Here is a 23,713-nt window from a genome sequence, read left to right on the forward strand (position 1 = left end):
AAGACAGTTCAATATAAGCAGCCTTGTTTAAAAACATCAAATATCAGTTTATTGACAGACGTCCCCTAAACCAAGCGAGAATTTACTCATGCGTTTGATATCGTCACTCATCTCGAACAAGCCTCTATCGTCTCATAATCTTACAGATAAAATCAGACAGAAGTTCTTCTAGAAACCCAGAGGGTCGCTGATCTTACTTCACAGCTCAACACTAAACAACACACAGACTGTCCGCTGTCGGGAGTGTCGACAAAGCTATTATTATTATTATATTATTAAACAAAATACAGTAAGTTCACTTGAACATCACAAGGACACTTGAAAGCGAGAACATGACGAGTCTCCTTCAAAAGATTTACAAGCTTAAACTCTATTAGCATAGAAATATACAATGTGCAGTATGTTTCGGTGTTTGCCTGTGAAATAGATTATATAGAAAATTTCACAAAATGTAGTTGAGCAGCCAAAATCGACTGTTTAACGCAAGAGCTTATGGACATAAAACCTCATCTGTACTTTTCTGTAGGAAACCCATTTCAGCTGTCATACAAACAGTTTAATAGAATAAAAAATAGACTTCATCGCTCAAGTTCCTTTAAACTATAAAATCTGATTTCACCTTATTTACAGTATTAATGTGCTGGTCGTGGTTGTGGGTTTAATACGAGCGTAATCTACAACATTTGTGGCATTCTGTCTATTACACCCCTACAACTACTATGTTCAAATAAATGTCAAAAACACAGTTTAATCACAAGATATATATATATATATATATATATATATATATATATATACTAGCCTACAGGTCAAAAGTATTTAGTTTTAGTTTAGTATTATTACTTGACAAAAATGTTTCTTTAAAATCTTGTTAGACTGAAAGATTTATTTTGGTCAAAGTTTTGGATCGCCTACTCATTCTTTATATTGTTAGCACACTTTAGATGATTGTAAACCCAAACAAAACCATGAAATAACGCTGTTGTGACTAAAAAATATTTTTGCATTTTGTCACTCTTTGCCTAGAATATGCAAAATTGTAGACTTGACATTTTATCATCCAGCTTCTTAAAGTCTCCACGAAGCTTTTTAAAGAGTATTCAAATAATTTCCATTTATTTATTTTCCAAATTTTTTTTTACAGAAATGTCAAAGTAAAGAACTTAATATATTTTTGTCTACAAAAAACATTCAAACATATGATTTTAAAGATCACAAGAAACATTTTTGTCAAGTGATCTGAAATGTTGACTGGATTGTTTCTAGTTATCCAAATTTTCAATGATTGTCTTGACCACGTAAAATGGAGTCTTCATGAATTCTAGGTGGATCACTTTATATACAGTTAATAGCTATTTTGAACATTTTTGGCTATTTCTGTTGTTTAAAATAAATAAACTAATAAATAACGTCAACATAATTCAGTGGTACATGATGCCACAAATGCAGTCGACCAAACGCTCCTCGTATTAAACCTGCAATTTTTCATTCATGGCTTTCCCAAAACTCATAGTCTTCCTTTACAATCTGCTTCGTAGATGTTCACAGCAAAGTTCACAACGTTAGCAAAATGTCCTCCATACAATATTTTGGCTGCAGGTGAAAACACGGCTCTTTAAACGGTCACAGGCATGAGATGATTGAGTTCAGTGTGTTAAAACGGCAGGTCCATCCACGCGGGAGGTGGACGATGGCTCTTAGGTCTTCTCTCCGGGAGGGGTTCTCAAACCGAAGACTGGTCCCATACCTACACCACCACCAGGACAGAGAGGTCACACACTTCTGTTTGACCAAGATACATCATTACTGCTTGAAAGGATGCAGATATTAACAGCGCGCTTGGGCTTCTGACCTCCCAGTGATATTTCTAATGGCTGGACATTAACCTGAATTGTGCGTCCGGCGTGAAAAGCCATGAATAAAAACTACAAAGATAGCATCTGAGCAGCAGACGTTCATGTATCTGTGCATGCATGAACATCCTCAATCATGTTTGTATCCCTAGAAGGAAACACAGTTTACGTGGCAGTGTCGCATGCGTACCTTGTTGACGGGCGTTAGCTGGGTGCGCACGGAGCTTGTGTGCAGACGCGAGCGCTCGCGGTCTCTCTCGCTCCCGCTGCTCTCGAAGCGCCCGGGCGACCTCTCACGGCGGCTGTCCAGCACGGCGCGACCGGGCGATTTCTCGCGCTCCAGAGGCCGGGCCGGAGACTTGTCCCTCCGGAACTCCGTGCGGCCCTCGCGGTAGCGGTGAGGGGTGCTGGGCTCGCGGTGCAGCGGCCCTTCTTGGCTCCCGGGACCCGAGGCCAGACGCTTGGAGATGTGCTCGTTGTATGTGGGGGGGCCGCGCTTGTTCGGGCTGCTGTGGAGGTCAGACTTTGGGTAAATCCAACAAAGCAGAAACTTTGGTAAAACAGCTTTTTGTCAATGATAAACCCAGAACTCATGATGTATTGGCATGAACAATGGTCACCTCCTGCTAGAACCGGTCCTCTGGAGCTCTCTGGACTCTCGCACCAGACTGCCCTTACAGCAGATCACCCTCAGTTTATTCTGATAGGACGAGGCCAGATAAATGGCACCCGATGAGATGGCCGGGCCCAGGTATCGTGGGTTTGGAATGTCCAGGTGAACCAGACCAGGAGGACTGTTTAAAACAAGATTCGGTAAAGTTCTCATTTCATTACATCTGTTGGCCAAGTTACTCTGAAAAAGTAATTCATTACTAGTTACTAATGATACATTCAATAGTGTCATTCCATTACTGGGTAAATGACTCTCTGCAAAAAGTATTTCTTTACTAATGACTTTCTATATCCTACATCAACCTTGTTAGTTAAGTTATTCAAGGATAGACACAAAACGACTCTTAATTCATTCAAATAAATAGTGTAAAACTACACAAACTGCTCTTATTAACTGACTTAAGTATTACAAATGTGAGAAAGATACATGAACGCATGCATCTAAAATGTAGATTTAAAATTTTAATGTCAATTCCACTATTGTATACATTGCACGGTATTTTGTTCAATCCAAAGTAACTGTAATTCTTCAAGGGAAAAGCAATGAAGTTACACTAACTAATTACTTAGTAACTCTTTACACCCAACGCTGCTTATATCTCATGTTGTGTGTTTGTACCCGAGAGCGGCGTGTCCCTGTATCTCAATAACATCCAGCGAGTTGAAGTAAGTGACGAACAGATACGGTTCTCTGAACGCTGTGAAACAGACAGACAAACAGATGCTTCGGTGAGTAATCGTCAAGTTCCATAAATTCATGACTACATGAATACATGACCGTGGAATGGAGATCTGGCTACCGAATGTTAGAGGAAGTCGACACCAAGTAAGGTCATCGGGACGACTTCTTCGACCGTACGCGTCCACGAACACTCCGATCTCTGTTGTCACAGTCACATTGGAGAGAAACAAAGCAAAACCGTGAGTTATTACAATACAAACAAAAAAATGAAGATATGTATTGTACAGCTTTGGTGATTTTTTTATGATATGGTGTTTAATCCAAACATCAAACGTCAATGTAGCCTACATCATAAAAAAATCACAAACCTATTCATGTTACTTAAATACAGAATGTTTAATGAATCCTTGAATGTTGTACAAGTGAAACAAAATGTAACCGAAATGTTTTGCAAGTGAAGTTAGTTTTTTTATATTATCTTGATACTCCTTTTATTGTTGTAATATTATATTTTTTGCACAAGTATTATGTGCGCGCAGGATATGTACTTTGCAGTTTAGAATGCATCCTTCTTTCAAAACTAGCCTATTTATAATATACACATGCATTCCATCAAAATCAATGGTCATTCATGAGATGATATCTGACCGTGGAAGCAGAGCAGATATTCTTCCTTCTGTGGTGTGCTGGACACCTGGACGATAGCGATGGGAAAACTATGGGTCGATCCGCTGAACACAGCCGACGCCAACGACACGTCATTCTTGTCCAAGAATTCTGCCAAAACAGGCAAAACACAGCTTACATGATGCACAATTAGAAATGATAAGTGCCTTTTCATCACATCCTGACAAATGGTGCACCAGCCGGTCTCAATGAGACATCTGCACAGAAATCTGCAAATGGGAAGAAACGACAGAACGATGATGTTCATGACTGATCCATCAAGTGCACAGCTCATAGGACACGTGAGACTCTTATGCAGGGATGTTATATGTCTTTTATTGACAAGAAAACAGTTTCCAAAGAAATCCTTACCTGACACACTATTTGTTTTGACTTAACTTAATGACTAGTCGGGTTTGCAACTATGCGTTAAGAAACACTTGATAAAAGATGTAAAAAGTTTACATTGGAAACTTAAATATTGAAAGAGGCATGCGATCATGATAAATAAGAGCTCGGAGATGTGAGTTTAAAGTCGGCGTGAAATAAAAAATGATCGTTCTAATTGTTTTACACGGTGGTGAAGTATTTCTTATAAATGATTTATCGGTGCCCATCATTATCTTTAGAATAATGATTTAATCATTCAAGATCTTTGATCAAAAACGTTCGGCTCCTCCCCCTCTCCAAACGACCTCTCTTCACTTCTGGTCACGAGGGATGACGCGGGGGCGGGGCTCCAATGACTGACAGATTACAGACTGGCGTTCAAATCTTTCACCTTTTCACGATGCAATCGAGTGCCTCCCTTAGGTTTTTTCTCATTTCAGAAGTCGTTTCCCTCGGGTATACGTCACGATACGAAAAAAAGAGAATGACTACCTCCATTTCATGCCCACTTTAATATGATGTGAGGGATGTACGTACCGTCCAAAACACACTGCTTCATCTCGATCTCATAGAATTTATTGGTACCAATAATGATGCTGTAGCTGGTGAAGTGGACACAGCTGCACGGCTCCAGCGTTTCAATCTCCTAACAGAGAGAGAGACAGTTTAGTAGGTGTGTGTGTGTGTTTGGCTGTGATCATTCTCAGGGGAGATCCTTACACACCGACCGGAAGATAAATACACCACAAACATTTGTTTCATTCATTGTACAGTAGTTTCGTTCTTAACATTGATTAAAACACTTTTAGACAGAAAACTAAAGACGCGAGCTGTGCTCATGTGTTACTCATGTCTTATAAAGATAAGTGTTTGATCAATAAGTGTTTTAAACACCTGATGCTGATGTGATTTTAGAATCAGTGGATAAACTTGAATTTAGAGAGCTGGCAACCAATATAATGTAATACACACACATACAAATATTCAGTCAAAATGAACATTTATTTAAAAGCCTGCAGGTGTCGTTTGAAACTAAACTCAACAGTTCTGTGGATCGATCAGATCACCTTTCATTGTCGTGAATGACAGATGTTTGTAAAGGTTTCTTACCTTCCGTATGCAGAATTTGTTGAGATTGTCGTTGTAACGTAGAATCGTGACTTTATTGGGCATCGCTGCACAAATGCACGGCCCATTTTCTATCTGCAGGACGAACACATACAAAACAAATCTTTGCTGGTAGATTTCTGAAGGGTCGGACATGACGCAATGCAGCAGAGTAAAAATGGACTGAGTGAAGGTTTGAATGCTTTACCCTGCCGGCGGCGAAGAGATGACAACCCTTCACCGTCTCAAAGATGTACGGTACGATCTCTGGCAGTGTGGGGAGATGAGACTGAGACAGAGACTGTTTTACCTTCTTAATCTCCATCAGACACAGCGCTCGCTCATCGCCTACATCACACAAATATAAAGTGATGATACTGCCATACTTCTGTATCGTGGTATAATAAAGAAAATCATAGAGCAGCTGTCACCACTGGTACCTTTTGGCAGCTTTTTTGTAATTGATGCAGTGTCTAAAATACTGTCTATGTGTTTACTGGAAGCAGGTGATTTTTGGTCGCTCACCCACGATCATCAGCAGCTTGTCGTGTTCTTTGATGATGTGGATCTGGAACACAGACCCCAGACCCGGGATGTGAGTAAGAGAGTTTTTAATGACGTTCAGAGCGTAGAGACCCTCCTCAGAGCCCACCAACACGATCTGACAAAAAAACACAAACAATCATCAACCACAGCTGCTTGGTTTTGCCAATATTGAGATCACAATTACTACTCACTGACGTTTGGAATAAGAAATAATCATCTTAAAATAAAAGTCAAAGTAAAAAAGCTAAACTTCTGCATATAGATCCGTGCTAAATGAAGCACATTAATCGTTGTACCTAAATTTTGTTTTTGTATAATCATCAAATACCATTATCCGTAACATTGCCAATCATTTTAAATACTGAAATTACTGAGTTTGAATACTGAAATAAAATATTTAAAATACTGAAATTACCGATTTTATATACTGAAATAAAATATTTAAAATACTGAAATTACCGATTTTAAATACTGAAATAAAATATTTTAATTACTGAAATAAATAATTTTAATTACTGAAATAAATAATTTTAAATACTGAAATAAATGATTATAAATACTGAAATAAAATATTTTAAATACTGAAATAAATAATTTTAAATACTGAAATAAATAATTTTAAATACTGAAATAAATGATTTTAAAAACTGAAATTACCGATTTTAAATACTGAAATAAAATATTTTAAATACTGAAATAAAATATTTTAAATATTGAAATAAAATATTTTAAATACTGAAATAAAATATTTTAAATACTGAAATTACCGATTTTAAATACTGAAATAAAATATTTTAAATACTGAAATAAAATATTTTAAATACTGAAATAAAATATTTTAAATACTGAAATTACCAATTTTAAATACTGAAATTACCGATTTTATTGACACTACATTGTATTATTTAGCAAAGAAAAAACATAAAGCTTATATTAATCTTTGACATTTGTACATTTACATTTACATTTAGTCATTTAGCAGACGCTTTTATCCAAAGCGACTTACAGATGAGGAAACATTGGAAGCAATTATAACAACATAGGCAACGAAAAATACATAAGTGCATCAAACTAGTCCATTAAAGCCTAGCACAGTATAAAAGCTAAGAATAGCGAGGTTAGTAATCTTTCTTTTTTTTTTTTAAAGAAGGAAAGGGAAGAGAATTAGGAAAAACTCAATCAGCAACGTGTTGACGGAAGAGATGCGTTTTTAGGTGTTTTTTAAAGATGGCAACCGAGTCTGCTGATCTTGTAGCAGCTGGTAGATCATTCCACCAATGTGGAACCGATCCAGTGAAGGTACGGGAGAGTGACTTTTTTCCTTTTTGGGATGGTACATTTGACATTTGTAAAATGTCAAAAGAAAAGAAAATTGTTTGTAAATTGAAAATCACAAAAAAAGACTAGCTGGGGTTTTCAAGGCAGGTGTGTGTGTGTCGGATGTACCTGGTCGGTCAATGGAAGTGTGCAGTTAATATCCAGTCTGTCATCTCCTTCCAGCTTCAGTAAAGAGTTACCCAATAATTTCTACACAGGACCAAAAACATCAACCTCAGACAGTGTTTGTGTCAAGTCAAGTCAAGTCAAGTTACAATTTTTATTGTTGCAAAGCAGCTGTACAAGAAAACATTGACTATAAGCAAAACATATAAGGTTATAATATCAGGTCAAATATCAGACAGACTATAAATTCCTATCTGCAGTGTGGATTTAAATAAAACTATAAAATTCTAGCAGCTCCCCGGCCAGGCAAACAGTGCGGAACAGTTTGCAGAGGAACGGTGCCGAGGAACCCAAAACTCCCTTGGAGGAGAAAAAAAACCTCAGAGGGAAACCAGGCCTAACCAGGGGATTCCAGTTCACTCACAGCATCAGCTTCAGCCTTCTCTCTCGCCCCGCGACTGCTCGCTACAATGGCCTCCAACACGGCCACCCAGCGCTGCTTCTCAGAGAAACCAGAGGTCAGGAGATAAAGAGTCTGACCGGGCCAACACGACGAGTGTGGCAATGATTCCAACTTCAACACGAACGGCACATCTGGAACGTTTGAGTACACAAAACAAACACTCCAGTTTCATTACGTTCCATATATCATGATATTCTCAGCTGTGTTTTGATGTTTGGTCACCTGACTTCCCCGTGTTGGGAACCTCAGATGCTCCGACAGCCGAGTGAACCGTCACCTCTCCATCAGATACGCACAACTCCATCTCATCCAGCACCTTCACAGACTCTACACAAAAAAACGACAATGCATTACAGTTTTAACAACTTAACTTCAGTTCAAGTTTATTTCAAGTATACTTTAGGAAGTATACTGACATCAATTCGTTAGTAGTAATCTTGTAGATATAAAATTTTTAAGTGATACAGCTGTAAACGTGGAGCACAAAACTATGATTTTCATTTGGACTGTAACTACTTTTTCTGATAGTTTAATACTTTCAATACATTTTTTAGTTTATAAAAGAACACTATACTATTATACTCTGTAAAATACTAGTTTAGTAGTTTTTATACATTACGCTCACAGAACACTTAGCAAGATGTAAACAAAACTGATCCACCAGAATTTAGTTGATGTTTATTTATGTTAAATATCTTTAAGATTACATTATATATGTATATAAAACAATCTAAAAGAGAGAAACCAGAAGTGCTTCGGGACCAGTGTTTACATCTTGCAAAGTGGTCTATACTACGACAAAATGAAGCATCCTTAAGTATCGTTTTAGTTATATTTCTGTGAAGTATGTAACAGGACGCCTGGAAGTATACTTTCTTATTTTTTGTTTAAAAGAACAATACTGTGAGCACACTTGAACAATCATCTTTTTTGACAAAAAAGTCGAGTTTCAAACGGGGAGATCATCTTGGTACAGCCGAAAACAAGCAGATCTCCAGCAGAAATAAATGAAATGAAAAAGGTTTAAGGCAAACCGTCTCTTGGTTCCGCCTCATATGTGATCACTTTAAATGCTTCCACCACGACATACTTTCTCTCCCAGCCTTGACCTCGCTTCCCATTTCTGCAGGATAAAAGACAGTCGATCACAGCACATGTCGTGTCTTTTACACAATGAATTTCTTCATTGAAATGACTACATTATGAACAGATGAACTCTGGTTCTGTGGTGCAGTGATATGTACCTGAGCTGTTTCATCCATCCCTCGAGTCTCATGTGTCCGCCTGCATCTATCAGTGCAGACGTGGTGCCCTTCTCCCGGCACAGAGCCTCAGACAGGTGCAGGGCGTACTCTGTGGGCACACCGCAGGCCGCCGGGAGGTACGGGGAACATTTTGGGTGGCACAGAGCGTGACATTCTGACACGGGAGAGAGATGACGTTTAAACAGACATCAGGGGGATGGTATGTTTATTTCTAGACCTGTGACTCGTACCGATGCAGGTAGCGGCCTGCCGACCGAAATGAACCGTGTCCAGACAGACGGTGCAGCGCGCCGCCCTCATGTTCAGGCCCTGCGTGAAACGATGAGGGGTGTTGTGATGACTCCGCTCCTTCACTCGTCTGGTGTACTCTGCCACGATCAGACAGATGAAAACAATCTCTTACTACATCATTCAACGACACAAGACAACAGTCTTGGTGTCTTTTAAATCTCCAATGCCAACAGGCAAAAGCAGAAATGACATTTCCAGGGTAAAATATTACTCTGACGCCATCCAAACTATTATGGTGGTCGGATATATGGTGTGCATGCAAAGATTTCTCACATTCAGCACGACATACAGCAGATGTATGCCATATATACCAGTGTATACTGTATATACAAGCCTGAAGCTGCGTTTGGAGATAAGCTCAGTGTCCCGACACATCTGAATCAGTCAATAAGACGTACAGTACGTCCCAAACGGTATGTGTGATTCATCTGAGATGTTTAGATTCGGCCAGAGAGCTTATCTCTGCAGAGATTCGAAATTCATAAGAAATAAATGATAACGGAGAGCCGTTTGACTCATTCGCAAGAAAACGGTTTCATTTGTGTCTCTTCGAATTACCACTAAAATAAAGTTATTAGGAGATCAAAAATACTGACAAAAACTGTTTACCGTGTCAACAAGAACATCTACATCTGTTTTTAAAGAAATGATCACACTTTCACTGCATTTATGGAAATTCAGAAATAAAAACTTTTTACAATGATTTTTTGTCTTTGGTGTTAAAGGGGAAGTTCACCCAGTGTATGGGCGCACGTTCACGAGAGCACTTCTTCTTCGTCTTCTTCTTGGACGAGGGCACATTGACGCATGCGTATTAGGATGTGTGCCGAACGGCCCTATTAGACGCCTCTGACTCTGTGTTTACATGCAGAAGAAGAAGAGCTCTCGTGAACGCGCGTCATACACCGACAAGACAGAGGAGAATATGGTGATTAAAGTCGGTATTTGGGGTTGTTTTTCGCAAATAAAGCATTTTCGTCGCTTTAAATAAATTCAACTGATCCACTTTGAGCGGATGGGAAGATGTAACCACGTCTTTAGTACTTTTCTGGACCTGACACCATGATGTCTGTGAGGAGGCCTGGAAATCTCTCAGATGTCTCCTAAATATCTTCATTTGAGCTCCGAAGACGGCGGAAGTTTTCTAAACATGTTTCACGTCATGGGTGAGTAAAAAATCACACAAAGTAGATTTTTGGGTGAACTTCTCCTTTAAGAAGAAATTGACATCATTTCATGAGTGATTTCATTGGTGTTATTTTGACCACACGGTTCAGCAGATGTTGGTGTCCGTACAGTTTTTGTCAGTATTTCATTATGTTTACAATTTTACTGGCCTCATCAAATTCAACATTTCATAATGTCTCTGTTATTGGAACATGAACAATGTTTACAATCGTTTTCACAAATTTACAAAAGGAATGTAAATAATGTGATGCGATTTTTGCTATTTAACAATTTCTTTTTGAACATAACAGAATTGACATGAAACATATTGTATTAATACAAAACAATGGGATATTAATATTTGGAGCCAAATGACTCACTGTTTATGCCAGTCTTGGTTCAGGCACAAATGTAAGAGCTTCTAGAGAACGAGCCGCCTAAGACTAATGCGAGAACTTACTTTCAGAAGTGACTCTCCTTATTTCTGTGGGACGACAACAGAGAAGCACAGTGAGTGTACATTACAGATACGCACCTTCAGTCTGGAGTCCTACATTCAGATGTTCTCAAACGCTAAAAGCATTTTAACAGTGTGATTTTGTGTTGTTGTGTGTGTCCTTTTAACCTTCAGGATTGGCCACGTCCTTCCTGCGGCCGGAGCTGGATGACATCAGAGGGCCGCCGGGCTGATGATCTGGAGACTTGTTGGATTTGGTGGACATCATGAGCTGCTGGCGGGCCAGAGCCGGTGTGGTCGGGTGTCCGCTGTGCTCCATGGCCTTAAACTGAACTGTTGAGAGGATCAAATACAGATGAGAGAGAGAGACAAGAGTATTCTTTAATACAACATATAGTTTTATTAGAATTTGTTCCTGTCATTTAAAGTGTGTACAATTTATTTTCTTTTACATATGCGTGTTTCATTTCTTCCTAGTGGCAAGATAAATGTTTCTGTCTGGAGATAAATGTTTCTGTCTGGAGATAAATGTTTCTGTCTGGAGATAAATGTTTCTGTCTGCAAGTCACGGCAACAATGCTAGGGTGCTGTAGATGGATAATAGACGGTTGCCATGGTGTTTTGAGTGGTTGCTAAGGTGTTGCTAGGATGTTGCTAGTTGATGTTCAAGTGAAAATGAACATTGCACCCTCTCTGAGCTCCAGACGTGTTTTCTGCAGGGCGTCTTCCAGCTCTGAGCAGCGAGCTCGCTCCTTCTCCAGAGCTGACTTCAGGTCAGTGTATTGCAAGGGCACAGGGGCCACGGGGGGCACGGTGGGCACTTGCGTCTGCCCCTGAGCGGCGAGCGCCGCCAGCAGTTCCTCCCGCCTCCGGCCGCCGAAGATCCCCTGAATCCAGAGAGAAAGAGCCAGTGAATCGCCCAGACTCACGTGTCCACGCCAGGACTCTCTCCTGTTAATCGATCCCTGAATATCCATCTATTAGGTGTCCCCTTCTACAGCTTACATACTCAGGGCGACTAGGGTGTAGAATTCTAGAAATATGTGTTTTCTGATGGGTTGAGGATTTGTATTGTTAGTCTACGCTGTTGTTGGGTTGTGAAGCTCGAGGGACACCTAATGCTCAGGTCAGTAAGCAGTTAGTCAGATTAGTTTATGAAGTAAATTCACAGCGGATGACTCTGACCTTTTTCTTCTTAGAGGGGTGCTCTACCTTGGCCTGCAGAAATTCTATGAGCTTGGTCTGTTGGGTGATGGTTCCTTCCATCTTGACCTTCTCGTGAGAGTACGCCGCCTTTAAGAAAAACAGCGTTTATTCAAGTGTGCTGTTATTATATTTCAGTTTACTCAAAATAAAACTTTGAAAAGGTTTCTGTTGATTAAAACTGTTCATTAATTCTGACCACACAGAGTCTGTACAGGTTTGGTCAGTACTTTATTATCTTTACAATTTTATAGGCCTCATCAAATTCAAAATGATCTTGAGCATCTCGTGAGAGTACGTCACCAGTTTCTTCATGTGTGCGTGTTCCTAAAATTATTTACTTACTTAAATTAAAACTTTTCTGGAAATACTGGCCTTAAAATTATGAAAATGTGAATTGTTGCTTCAGAAATAAACTGAAATATGTTTAAAGCACTAACATTAATAATAAAAAAATAACTCAAATCCACATCTAAAAATAAAAGCTCATTTAAAATATTATTAAAACTACAAACAAAACTCTGTAATAGTACAAGTATATACTAATACAAGTACTTACGACAAAGTATACTTATGTAGGAATATAGTAAAATATACAGTAAAAATTAACAAAAGTAAAAAAGTAATGTACAATACACAGTACTTGAACTTTACTTAAGTACACGTGATAAAATGAATTATTGTAATATTGAATACTAAACAATACGGTGTGATATTGCATTTTATAAAACCAACATTCACAAAAACGAACTTTAGTTAACCCATGGTAAGATTAAATTGACAATGATTTTACTTCAGTAAGCATAGTATTTAAACCATAGTATACGGTAATAAACCTGCAGAAACGTCACAACACTTTTACTATAATACAATTTCATGAATTTAATTGAGGTCATTTGGTGTTAACCTGTACTTTGGCCGTCCAATGCAATAATGTTATATTTCAAAGTGTAACAAACTTGATGAAATAAATGTTCAGATGGAGGCTGATAACACTTGAAATTGAAGGATGATTTGTGGAGTGCATTGTGTGGAAATATACCTGTATGTTTTCTAGCTGATACTCCAGGTCGGTTCTCTCGGTCTTCAGAAGGTCGGTCTGGTCCAGAGCGTCCTGCAGACCTTGTGTCAGTCTGAAGATGTGACTCTTCTGCAAGTCCAACTGCTGCTGGAGTTTTGCTTGCTGAGAGAAGAGCCACGGCGTCACACACTTGTACTGACCATTCACAATATATCAGTGATCATGCTGAGGTCAGAACAAATATCGATTATACGAGATGAAAATCCTTGATCGTCGTTCTGGAGGATTTTATGAACGACACCACAAACTGAACCTCCATTCTCTCTTCAACGGCTTGTTCTGTTCATCCAGATCAATGTTTACTGTGTTTAACGTGATGTTAGTGTTTGTGAAGAACCTCGTCCATGAGTCTCTGTTTGAGTTCTCTCTCCGTCTCCAGCTTCTGTTGCAGACTGCGGGCGTTCATCTCCAGCATGGTGTGTTTCTTCTCCAGATCACCCAGCTGGACAAGACAGATGTGAGTGTATCAGTCACCGAATCTTTACAACCGTGACGACGCAGTGAACTTTTATTTCACTACAGATTACAAAATACATGATTTAAAAAGTCATCTGTAACGTATATCTTTAGATTACACAAATATTGTCATTTAAAGTAAATACTTTAGAATACTAATAAGGCACATAAAAAAGGGATTACCGGTGGCTTTCGTCTGTATGTTATTTGAAACAACACCAGTTTTACAGTCTTCCCTCACTGCACAATTATTGTGAGCGTATGTCTCACAATACTAAGAAAAGAAGTCAGGATTGTGAGATATAAACTCATAATTGTGAGTTTAAAGTCAAAACTGTGAGACAAAACGTCACAATTACCTAAACAAAATTATTAAACGAGAAACTCCCAAACAAAACAAGAAAACAGTTGTTTATCATTCAGTTGACGACAGACAGACAATTAGATAAATGGATTCCAGGCTTTGTACATTTTATAATGTGGTAACTTGTCTTGTGGAGTACATGTGGACGTCTATGATGTGAAATAGCTTATTCAATTTCTATGAAACCAGATCCCTCTCATTTTGATATTCAAACTCTTGAGCATAATTGTAGTCCAGGATGCTTCTGCAGATTGTCAGAATCAGAGAATCACAGATTGTTGTTAATATGAATTGCCTGTTACAGTTTATATTCATGTTTAAATGAATCACTTTGGGAATGTAAAATGTTTTTGGGATGTAACTGTAATCTGATGACAGCCCATTTAAAAGTAACTTTAATGACTGTTACTCAAATGGAGTATTTTAAATACGTAACTAAGTTAGGTGTATTTGTTTACCCCCAGCGCTGTGAACACACAAACTTACTGTATCCGAAAGACCTTCAGCTTTGAGTTTCTGGTCTTTAAGAGCCTGTTGCAGAACCAAGATTTCAGCTTTGTGTTCTTTCACCGCCAGTTCCACTGCCTGACGTGACTCTGAGTTCCTCTGCTCCGCACGGAGTCTGAAGATAGAGAGAGAGATCCACATACATGTCAATCCGTCTTAAGTCATATTTCATTTTCAGTTTTCTATGTTTATAGTTACGTTATTTTATCAAAGTCGGCAAGGTTGTGATCCAGCTTTCATAACCTAGTTGACTTAACGTGGGAGCTGACTGACCCCAAAATTCAACAAAATGTAAAGTAAATCAGCGCATTCATTTTTAAATGAGAACATTTAAAGAGTCAAGTTTTAGAAAGTATAAGTACTGAAAAGCATGATTAGCGTTTGTATTATGTTTTAATATATCGACTGTAATCGATTGACTGGTTGATCACGTTCCTTCCATTTTTGTTGAGTAATGGGAAGACCTTTATATTTACAAGTGATCTAAGATATTTTACATTTGAAGTAAATCAAAATGTTACATTTATTGGTCCAAATTGCAGCATTTTAAGTCATGTTTACTTGATTATTTAAGTAAAGACAACTGTGAACCCAATGTGTTTAAAGTATGTGTATTTATGCTTAGTATTCTATAGTAAGATATCATTTTCAGCTTAGATTCAAGAAAATAAAGTATTTATTTCATCGGACGCACACGCTGGCCTGTGTCTGGTTATAATATAACAATTTATTCTATATTGAATGTATGTTCATATCAAAATGAATAATATTATAATATTATATCATAATCTATTGTATATTAATTGCATTAATTCAATTCAAAACTAGTCAACAGTGATTCTTTGCATAGGTCTAGGGGGAAATACCTTTGTTTATGTTGTTGCCGTATTTAATAAAATGATATATTACGTATAATAAATGTTCAATATGCATCACTGTGGTCCTGTGAGGCACAACATTGTTCATACATGTGAAAACACACAAAAAAATGCAATGACAATAAATCTCAGTGAACATGACAGTACGGTTAATGTGTGTGTTTGTGGTACCGGTTCTGTTTCTCATTGTCCAGTTGTCTCTGTAAGTCTCGGGCTCGGCGTTCAGCCTGATCCTTCTCTTCATCCAGAGCAGATCTCCAGTTCTCCCACTGTCTCTCTTTCTCCAGCAGTTCATCATTCAGTGTCTCCAACTCCAGCACCTGCTCCTCTAACATCGTACATGTGGTCTTCAGCGTCTCTATGTTCTAAACACACACACGGGCCGTGACTGTTATTACAGTCTTTTATTACATGTCCAGCATTGTTTTGAGAGTACGTCACCAGTTTATTCAAGTGCGCAGGCTCGTTAAATTATTTGATGTTTACATAAATGAAAACTTTTCTGTTCATTAAAATTAAACGAAATAATGGCCTTAACATTATTGGAAAAACTGGATGAACTAGATGAAAATGTGAATTGTTGCTTCAGAAATAAACTGAAATATATTTAAAGCACTAACATTATAATAATAAACGAAAATAAAACAATTATTAATCTTATATAGTAACGTAAACAATAAATAAACTACAAAATGACAAAAGCATAAAACTAAATAATATCTAAAATCAACATAGAAAATAAAAGCTCATTTAAAATATTAATAAAACTAAAAACAAAACTATAATAACTCTGTAATAGTACATGTATATACTAATACTTTAGATTTTACTTCAGTAAGCATAGTATTTAAACCATAGTATACGGTAATAAACTCTGCAGAAACGTCACAACATTTTTACTATAATACAATTTCATGAATTTAATTGAGGTCATTTGGTGTTAACCTGTACTTTGGCCGTCCAATGGAATGATGTCATATTTCAAAGCGAAACAAAGTGTAACAAACTTGATGAAATAAATGTTAAGATTGTCTAATGTTTTTTCGACTTTTAAACAGTTTGATAAATACAGTCTAACCCTAAACTTCTAACATGTATACTGTATGATGTTTTATTATAGGCTATGTTTACACTGTTACTCATCTCGGATGGATCCTGTTGCTAGACACTGACTAGGTGTGAATTCTTATACATCCGATATTATAAAGACAAAGATGAACGTTGGCCTGTTGGATGGGACAATGGATGGATGGATGGTCTGTGTGGACTGCAGGGTTGTGACCATTAGAACATGTTACATCAGATGTATATTGTACTCTTGCATCTCATTTTAAAAGTGTGAGAAACGTCCTGTTTTTAAATCTGAGACTTTTAATGTCTCATTAATTATTATTCATGAATGAACAGAAAGACAAATCACAAGCTGATCTATCAAGCACTGCTTCTGCACCAGTACATTTCCATGGATCACTTCTGATCTTCTGTCATTTGCGTGACAGAAAATACAGTTTTAGAAAATCTTTGCATTGCTAATCAAGCTTAACCAATGAACTTACTACATTACTGCGTTACCACATACATTTTTTATGAAATATTTGATTTATAGAACTAGAAGCAGAGTTTTTATACTACAGCAGAGAAGCCATATGTGCGGACCGTGAGGAAGCCAATGATTTTCTTCTTTGACTTTTATTAGCAGGTCTGGATTCAGACTCACTGCCAATCGGAAGTCATTCTCCGAGCGCCAGTAGGGGGCTTGAGGGGTCTCGAATCTGGCAGATGTGAGGTGGGAAGTGTATCTTAGTGAAAGAGCTAGATATTACCACCTTTCAGACAGACAGCAGAGAGAGAGAGAGAGAGAGACAGAGAGTCTCCAAATATAGCTGATGTGCTTCTGCCCCGTGAAGTCCTATAGTGGGGGTGCAGAGGACCTTAGAGTGAATATGACACATATCTGCCTCCTACCAGTGTCTATGATTACCACACCATACTGTTACACAACAACCAGTCCTGCACACCCACACGCTGCATCCCACACGCACACATCACCACACGCACAGTGCATCCTAAACACACACACACACACACACACACACACCGGCACACATCACCACACGCACACTGCCTCCTAAACACACACACACACACGCACACACACGCACACATCACCACACGCACACTGCATCCTAAACACACACACACACATACACACGCACACATCACCACACGCACACTGCATCCTAAACACACACACACACATACACACGCACACATCACCACACGCACACTGCCTCCTAAACACACACACACACACGCACACACACGCACACATCACCACACGCACACTGCATCCTAAACACACACACACGCACACACACGCACACATCACCACACGCACACTGCATCCTAAACACACACACACACATACACACGCACACATCACCACACGCACACTGCATCCTAAACACACACACACACACATACACACGCACACATCACCACATACACATCATCCTACACACACACACACACACACACACACACACGCACGCACATTGCATCCTAAACACACACACACACACTCATACACACGCACACTCTGCATCCTACACACACACATGCACACTCACACACTGCAAACCTTAACACACACACACATTCACACATCACCCTACACACACACATACACACACGCACGCACGCACATTGCATCCTAAACACACACACATCACCACATACACATCATCCTACACACACACGCACGCACATTGCATCCTAAACACACACACACACTCATACACACGCACACTCTGCATTCTACACACAACCACATGCACACTCACACACTGCATCCTACACACTCGCACGCATGCACACACATATCAACACACACACACACACACTGAATCCCACACACGCATTCACACACATTAACACACACACATCAACACACACACACACACACACACACACACACTGCATCCTACAGACACACATGCACGCATGCACGCACACACACTGCATCCTACACACACACACATGCACACACACACACACTGCTTCCTACACACACACACGCACGCACACACACACACTGCATCCTACACACACGCACACACTCTGCATCCTACATGCACACACACACACACACACAAACTGCATCCTACACACGCACGCACATACACATCAACACACACTGCATCCTTCACACACGCACGCACGCACGCACGCATACACACTGCTTCCTAAACACACGCACACACACTACATCCTACACGCACGCATGCACACACACATCAATACACACTTAATCCTAAATGCACACACACACACACACACACAAACTGCATCCTAAACACGCACATACACATCAACACACACTGCATCATACACACACACACACACGCACGCACGCACACACACTGCTTCCTACACACACGCACAAACACTACATCCTACACGCACGCATGCACACACACATCAATACACACTGCATCCTACAGACAAGCACACGACACACACATTGCATCCTACACACGCACACGCATGCACACACACTCACATCAACACATATACTGCATCCTACACGCACACACACGGCATCCTACGCACGCACGCATGCACACATCAACACCGAAACATGCACTCACACACTAGATCCTACACAGACACATAAACCTGACAATATAGACAAACACACAAGCACACACACACACGACCATACAGGTGCATACACATCACAATATAAACACACAAGCACACACGCACACACACCTCCCCTCATATCTTCTCTCATCATCCACACAACAACAGATCCTGCGAGCATTATTTTCTGCTTTATTAAACAGCTTTGTTTTGGCACTATAAATCGATCATTTTCTCCAGTTTTTGTTGTCGTGTCATCACATTTCAAAGTTATATCACCAGAAATCTAATTTTCCCTCATCTTCTGAGGTCTCAGAGTTCACTACGAGAACATCAGAACTTCATTTACTGTAAGAGGAATTGATCTGAACAGATGTACAACACAGCCTCTTACATTGTGAAAGATTCACAAAACAACCAATGCTGTAATGTGCCACATTCACTGCAGAACATTAAGCTTCCACAAAAGATCAAGAGATTTGACTCTTTACAGTTTTTCTCAATAGTTTACACACATTTTCTGAAAGCATGCCTCATATTCTCAGAACTCAGAACATCTAGTAATAGCACACAGAGCTCCAATAAATGTATTAAATCTTATGAAAACTATTTTTAGAAATACTTCATGAGAAACGTGAAATCTTTTAAAAAACATACTTTCTTGAGACATTTCGTGAAATCTCTTCTATGTTTTTCAGAAGCGTAACATCTGTGATACAGAAGATGCGAGTCTCCATTCGATGTCCATAAATATCTGCTTTAGCTATTGAAGAGATCCGATAGGCTAAATCAGTTTGTTTACCTGTTTCTGGTTGTTAAGGTGCATTTCTCTGTCTGCGACCTCTCTGCGCATACGCTCCACGTCTTGTTTGAGCTGGTCTCTTTCCTCGCTCTCATCCGTGGCCTCATCCAGTTGTTTGGACAGGTAGAAGTTCTGGCGGTTCAGCTCGGCGTTTTCATGCGTCAGCTGGGTCAACTGCTCCTCCAGATCTGTGATCACCTGAGAAACATCATCAACCTTTATTAAAGATGAGCAGTACAGCGATGCGATCGGAACAATTACAAAATCACAATATTTATAAGGTGTACAAAGTATATACAATACAGGAAATTTCACCTAAAAGCAAAAATTCTGTCGTCATTTAACCAAACAGATCTCATTCCCCATTGACTCCCTTAGTATTTATATTCCCTACTTTGGCAGTGAATGTGGGATGTTTGGTTACTGACATTCTTCACATTATCTTTTTTAGTGTTTAGCGGAACAAATACATTTATACAGGTTTTTACAATCTGAGGATGATTAAATGATGACAGAATTTTAGTTTGGATTACAAGCAGTATGGCTTCAAAACAAACCACTCCACTGAGACTGCACTGCTATCGGTCACAGAAGGAATCCAAATCATCGGTCCTGATTCTGCTAGACCAATCTGCAACGTTTGACACTGTCAATCACCAGATACTGCAAGCAACCATGTCATCTTTTAGGAATTTCAGGCTCCCCTCTCCTCTGGTACCAATCCTACATCTCCGGCAGATCATTCAAAGTGTCATGGAGGGGCTCGCTGTCCACTGCTCACCACATGATCACTAGGGTCCCTCAGAGATCGGTGCTTGGGCCGCTGCTTTTTTCCATCTACATGACATCCTTGGGACCCATTATATGGGCAAACGGCTTCTCGTATCACAGTTATGCTGACGACAACCAGATCTACACCTCGTTCCACCAAGACGATACCACTGTAGCAGCTCGCATAACAGCCTGCCTAGATGACATCTCTTCTTGGATGAGCATCACCTCCAGCTAAAACCGGCCAAGACATAACTACTTGTGTTTCCGGCACACCCCACGGTGCAACACGATCTCACCATCCAGCTTGGCAATTCCACTATCACTCCCTCCGAACCAGCCAGGAACCTTAGAGTCATTTTGATGAACAGCTGTCCTTCGATGTTCACATTGCAAAGACAACGCAATATTGTTGATATGCCTTATTCAACATCAGAAAGGTTAGACCCTATCTTACTGAGCATGCGGCACAGCTCCTTGTCCAGGCCCTGGTAACCTCACTCCCTCACTCCCTCACTCACTCTCTTTCTCTCACTCCCTCACTCACTCACTCACTCACTCACTCACTCACTCACTCACTCCCTCACTCCCTCACTCACTCACTCACTCACTCACTCACTCTCTTTCTCTCACTCCCTCACTCACTCACTCACTCACTCTCTTTCTCTCACTCCCTCCCTCCCTCCCTCCCTCACTCACAAACTCACTCACTCACTCACTCACTCACTCACTCACTCACTCACTCACTCACTCACTCACTCACTCACTCACTCACTCACTCACTCTCATCTTCTTGAGCACGAGGAACAGAAGCTGGAGATCAGGTTGGACTACTGCAATGCTCTGGTCTTCCTGCAAAGGCTATCAAAACGCAGCAGCACACCTTGTCTTCCAACAGCCCAAAAGGGCTCATGTGACACCCCTCTCTCCACTGGCTACCGGTTGAAGCCCGAATCAGATTCAAGTCACTGATACTTGCCTACAGGACTATCACTGGATCTGCGCCGGCATACTTTCACACCCTCCTACACTCCTACACCCCATCAAGAACCCTGCGTTCAGCAAACCAGCGGCGCCTTGTATTGCCTTCTCATAACGGCAGTAAATCTCTTTCCCGCTCATTCTCCTTCACAACTCCTTCCTGGTGGAACATTCTTCCTAACTCAGTCCGGTCAACCACATCTCTCACAACCTTCAAAAAACTCCTTTAAACCCATCTCTTCTGTGAATACTTACTAACCCTCTCTCTTCTCAACAGGTAGTGGTCTAGCTTTTGTTGAAACTAGTATCTTTGTATAAGCACCTATTGTATTATTGCACCTGTATGACATATCGGTTATTGCTCCCTGAACTCTCTGTAAGTCACTTTGGATAAATGCGTCTGCTAAATGACTAAATGTAAATGTAGTTTTGGGGGTTAATACTCTCCAATGGTAAAGCCTTTCTCATAGATCTCATTTCTATTGGCCTTGCTAGAGTCCAGTTTCAAAATCTCAAGAATGCGGCATGCAGAACTGCAACCCTTTTTATAAAAATGATTTGTCATTTCATTTCACACATTTGCAAAGCTTCAGAAATGTTCCTTCTGACAAACCGAGAAGATGCAGCTGAATTTGCAAAGCTGTCCGTGCATGCGCGTGCCAGGCGGATCATCTGTGCCAATCGTTCCTCTGGTGCGGAGGAGGTTTCCGCACTCATTATTATTGTTATTACTGTTTAAAGCACACGCTGACACACTTTAACACACTTCTTTACAGAAGTCACATTTACACTTTATACGCTTTTAACATTACATACCTAACATGTGATCATCTTATGTTTCTCTCCCTTTACAAACCACATCAACAACCTATTTGTGAAGACATCTTAATATGTATTGCGTTTTCAAAGCAGATTTGTAGAAGCTGATGCCTTGAAGTCTAAAAGCCTCTAGACAGACAAAGGAGACTGTGGCAGGGAAAACTCCATCCATGAGATGTTGAGAGGAAGCAAACTGAGCTGGCAGTTTAGTGAAGGATCAAACGTAAATCCGAAATATTTCAAATTCAACTTCAAATATAATTTCTGGTCCATAGAGCCGTAGTGCATCCTGCTAAAGTAACTTCACCCAAAAAATGAATATTCAGTAATTATTTACTCACATTCGAGTTGTTGCAAATCTGTTTGAACACAGAGAACGATATTAGGATATTTAGAACTGTTTGCTGTCCTTCATTGTTCAAATTGAACAAAGACGTTTAAACAGATTTGGAACAACCGAAGGAGAATATGTATGAATCAGCATTGAGCTCCTCCCAGAAACTTGAATTTATCAACTATATTTTTAGATTTTCTGAAAAAGCCCTTAGGTGATGTTTGACCATGCAAAGTCTCAACCCGATGCCGTGTTGTGGGTGTCTGTCAGCGCATTTCATTGGCTTTGTTGAAGTATTTTGAGTGGGCCTGATGCTATTTTGAGCTCTAGAGTCACGACTGCCCCTGTGAACACTAAACACTTGATATACAGCGCAGGAGCTTCTATCTAATGATCATTTCATTGCTCATCTGCATTTCATTTCTTTCAAGCATGTAAATGTTTGTTCTCATGTAATAAACACGAGGCCTTATGGAGCGAGATGAGAATATGTCACGGGTTGAGTCGGAGCGTGCTGAAACAGCTTTAGTGTGGGTGAGGAGTGAAAGTAGGGCAGAGATGCGCTGCGCTTGATAATAATGAAACACACTCCAGAGGCGACGCAAACACAAACACACACGTCCATCCACCCAACTCTTCAATCCACTCCCTCTCTCTATCTCTCTCTCCATCCGTCCATCTCTCTCTCTCTCCATCCGTCCTTCTCTCTCTCTCTCCATCCGTCCATCTCTCTCTCGATTAATCCATTCATGTCTCTCTCTGTCAATCATCCCTCTCTCTCTCTCTCTCTCTCTCTCTCTCTCTCTCTCTCTCTCTCTATCTCTCTCTCTCTCTCTCTCTCTCTCCCTCTGTCCATCACTCTCTCTGTCA

General features: G+C 39.9%; 1 protein-coding gene across 1 annotated transcript in view; it reads right to left on the bottom strand.

The window, feature by feature from the left end:
• Nucleotides 1-2,001: 2,001 nt before the first annotated feature.
• Nucleotides 2,002-23,713, bottom strand: part of citb (citron rho-interacting serine/threonine kinase b) — a gene marked incomplete at both ends in the record, with an annotated part of 34,986 nt that continues 13,274 nt past the window's right edge. Inside the window, 24 exons of the mRNA XM_079466751.1 lie at nt 2,002-2,362; nt 2,474-2,647; nt 3,145-3,223; nt 3,326-3,406; nt 3,856-3,984; nt 4,801-4,909; nt 5,374-5,466; nt 5,579-5,718; nt 5,896-6,031; nt 7,363-7,443; nt 7,784-7,953; nt 8,045-8,149; nt 8,857-8,945; nt 9,067-9,241; nt 9,318-9,455; nt 11,006-11,029; nt 11,171-11,335; nt 11,691-11,889; nt 12,188-12,295; nt 13,248-13,388; nt 13,624-13,728; nt 14,593-14,728; nt 15,663-15,856; nt 19,939-20,136. Of these exons, the coding sequence (XP_079322877.1) occupies nt 2,002-2,362; nt 2,474-2,647; nt 3,145-3,223; nt 3,326-3,406; nt 3,856-3,984; nt 4,801-4,909; nt 5,374-5,466; nt 5,579-5,718; nt 5,896-6,031; nt 7,363-7,443; nt 7,784-7,953; nt 8,045-8,149; nt 8,857-8,945; nt 9,067-9,241; nt 9,318-9,455; nt 11,006-11,029; nt 11,171-11,335; nt 11,691-11,889; nt 12,188-12,295; nt 13,248-13,388; nt 13,624-13,728; nt 14,593-14,728; nt 15,663-15,856; nt 19,939-20,136 (3,330 nt within the window). The remainder of the gene's footprint in view (nt 2,363-2,473; nt 2,648-3,144; nt 3,224-3,325; nt 3,407-3,855; nt 3,985-4,800; nt 4,910-5,373; nt 5,467-5,578; nt 5,719-5,895; nt 6,032-7,362; nt 7,444-7,783; nt 7,954-8,044; nt 8,150-8,856; nt 8,946-9,066; nt 9,242-9,317; nt 9,456-11,005; nt 11,030-11,170; nt 11,336-11,690; nt 11,890-12,187; nt 12,296-13,247; nt 13,389-13,623; nt 13,729-14,592; nt 14,729-15,662; nt 15,857-19,938; nt 20,137-23,713) is intronic.

This window comes from Barbatula barbatula, assembly GCF_947034865.1.
Source record: "Barbatula barbatula genome assembly, chromosome: 11".
Lineage (NCBI taxonomy): Eukaryota > Metazoa > Chordata > Actinopteri > Cypriniformes > Nemacheilidae > Barbatula > Barbatula barbatula.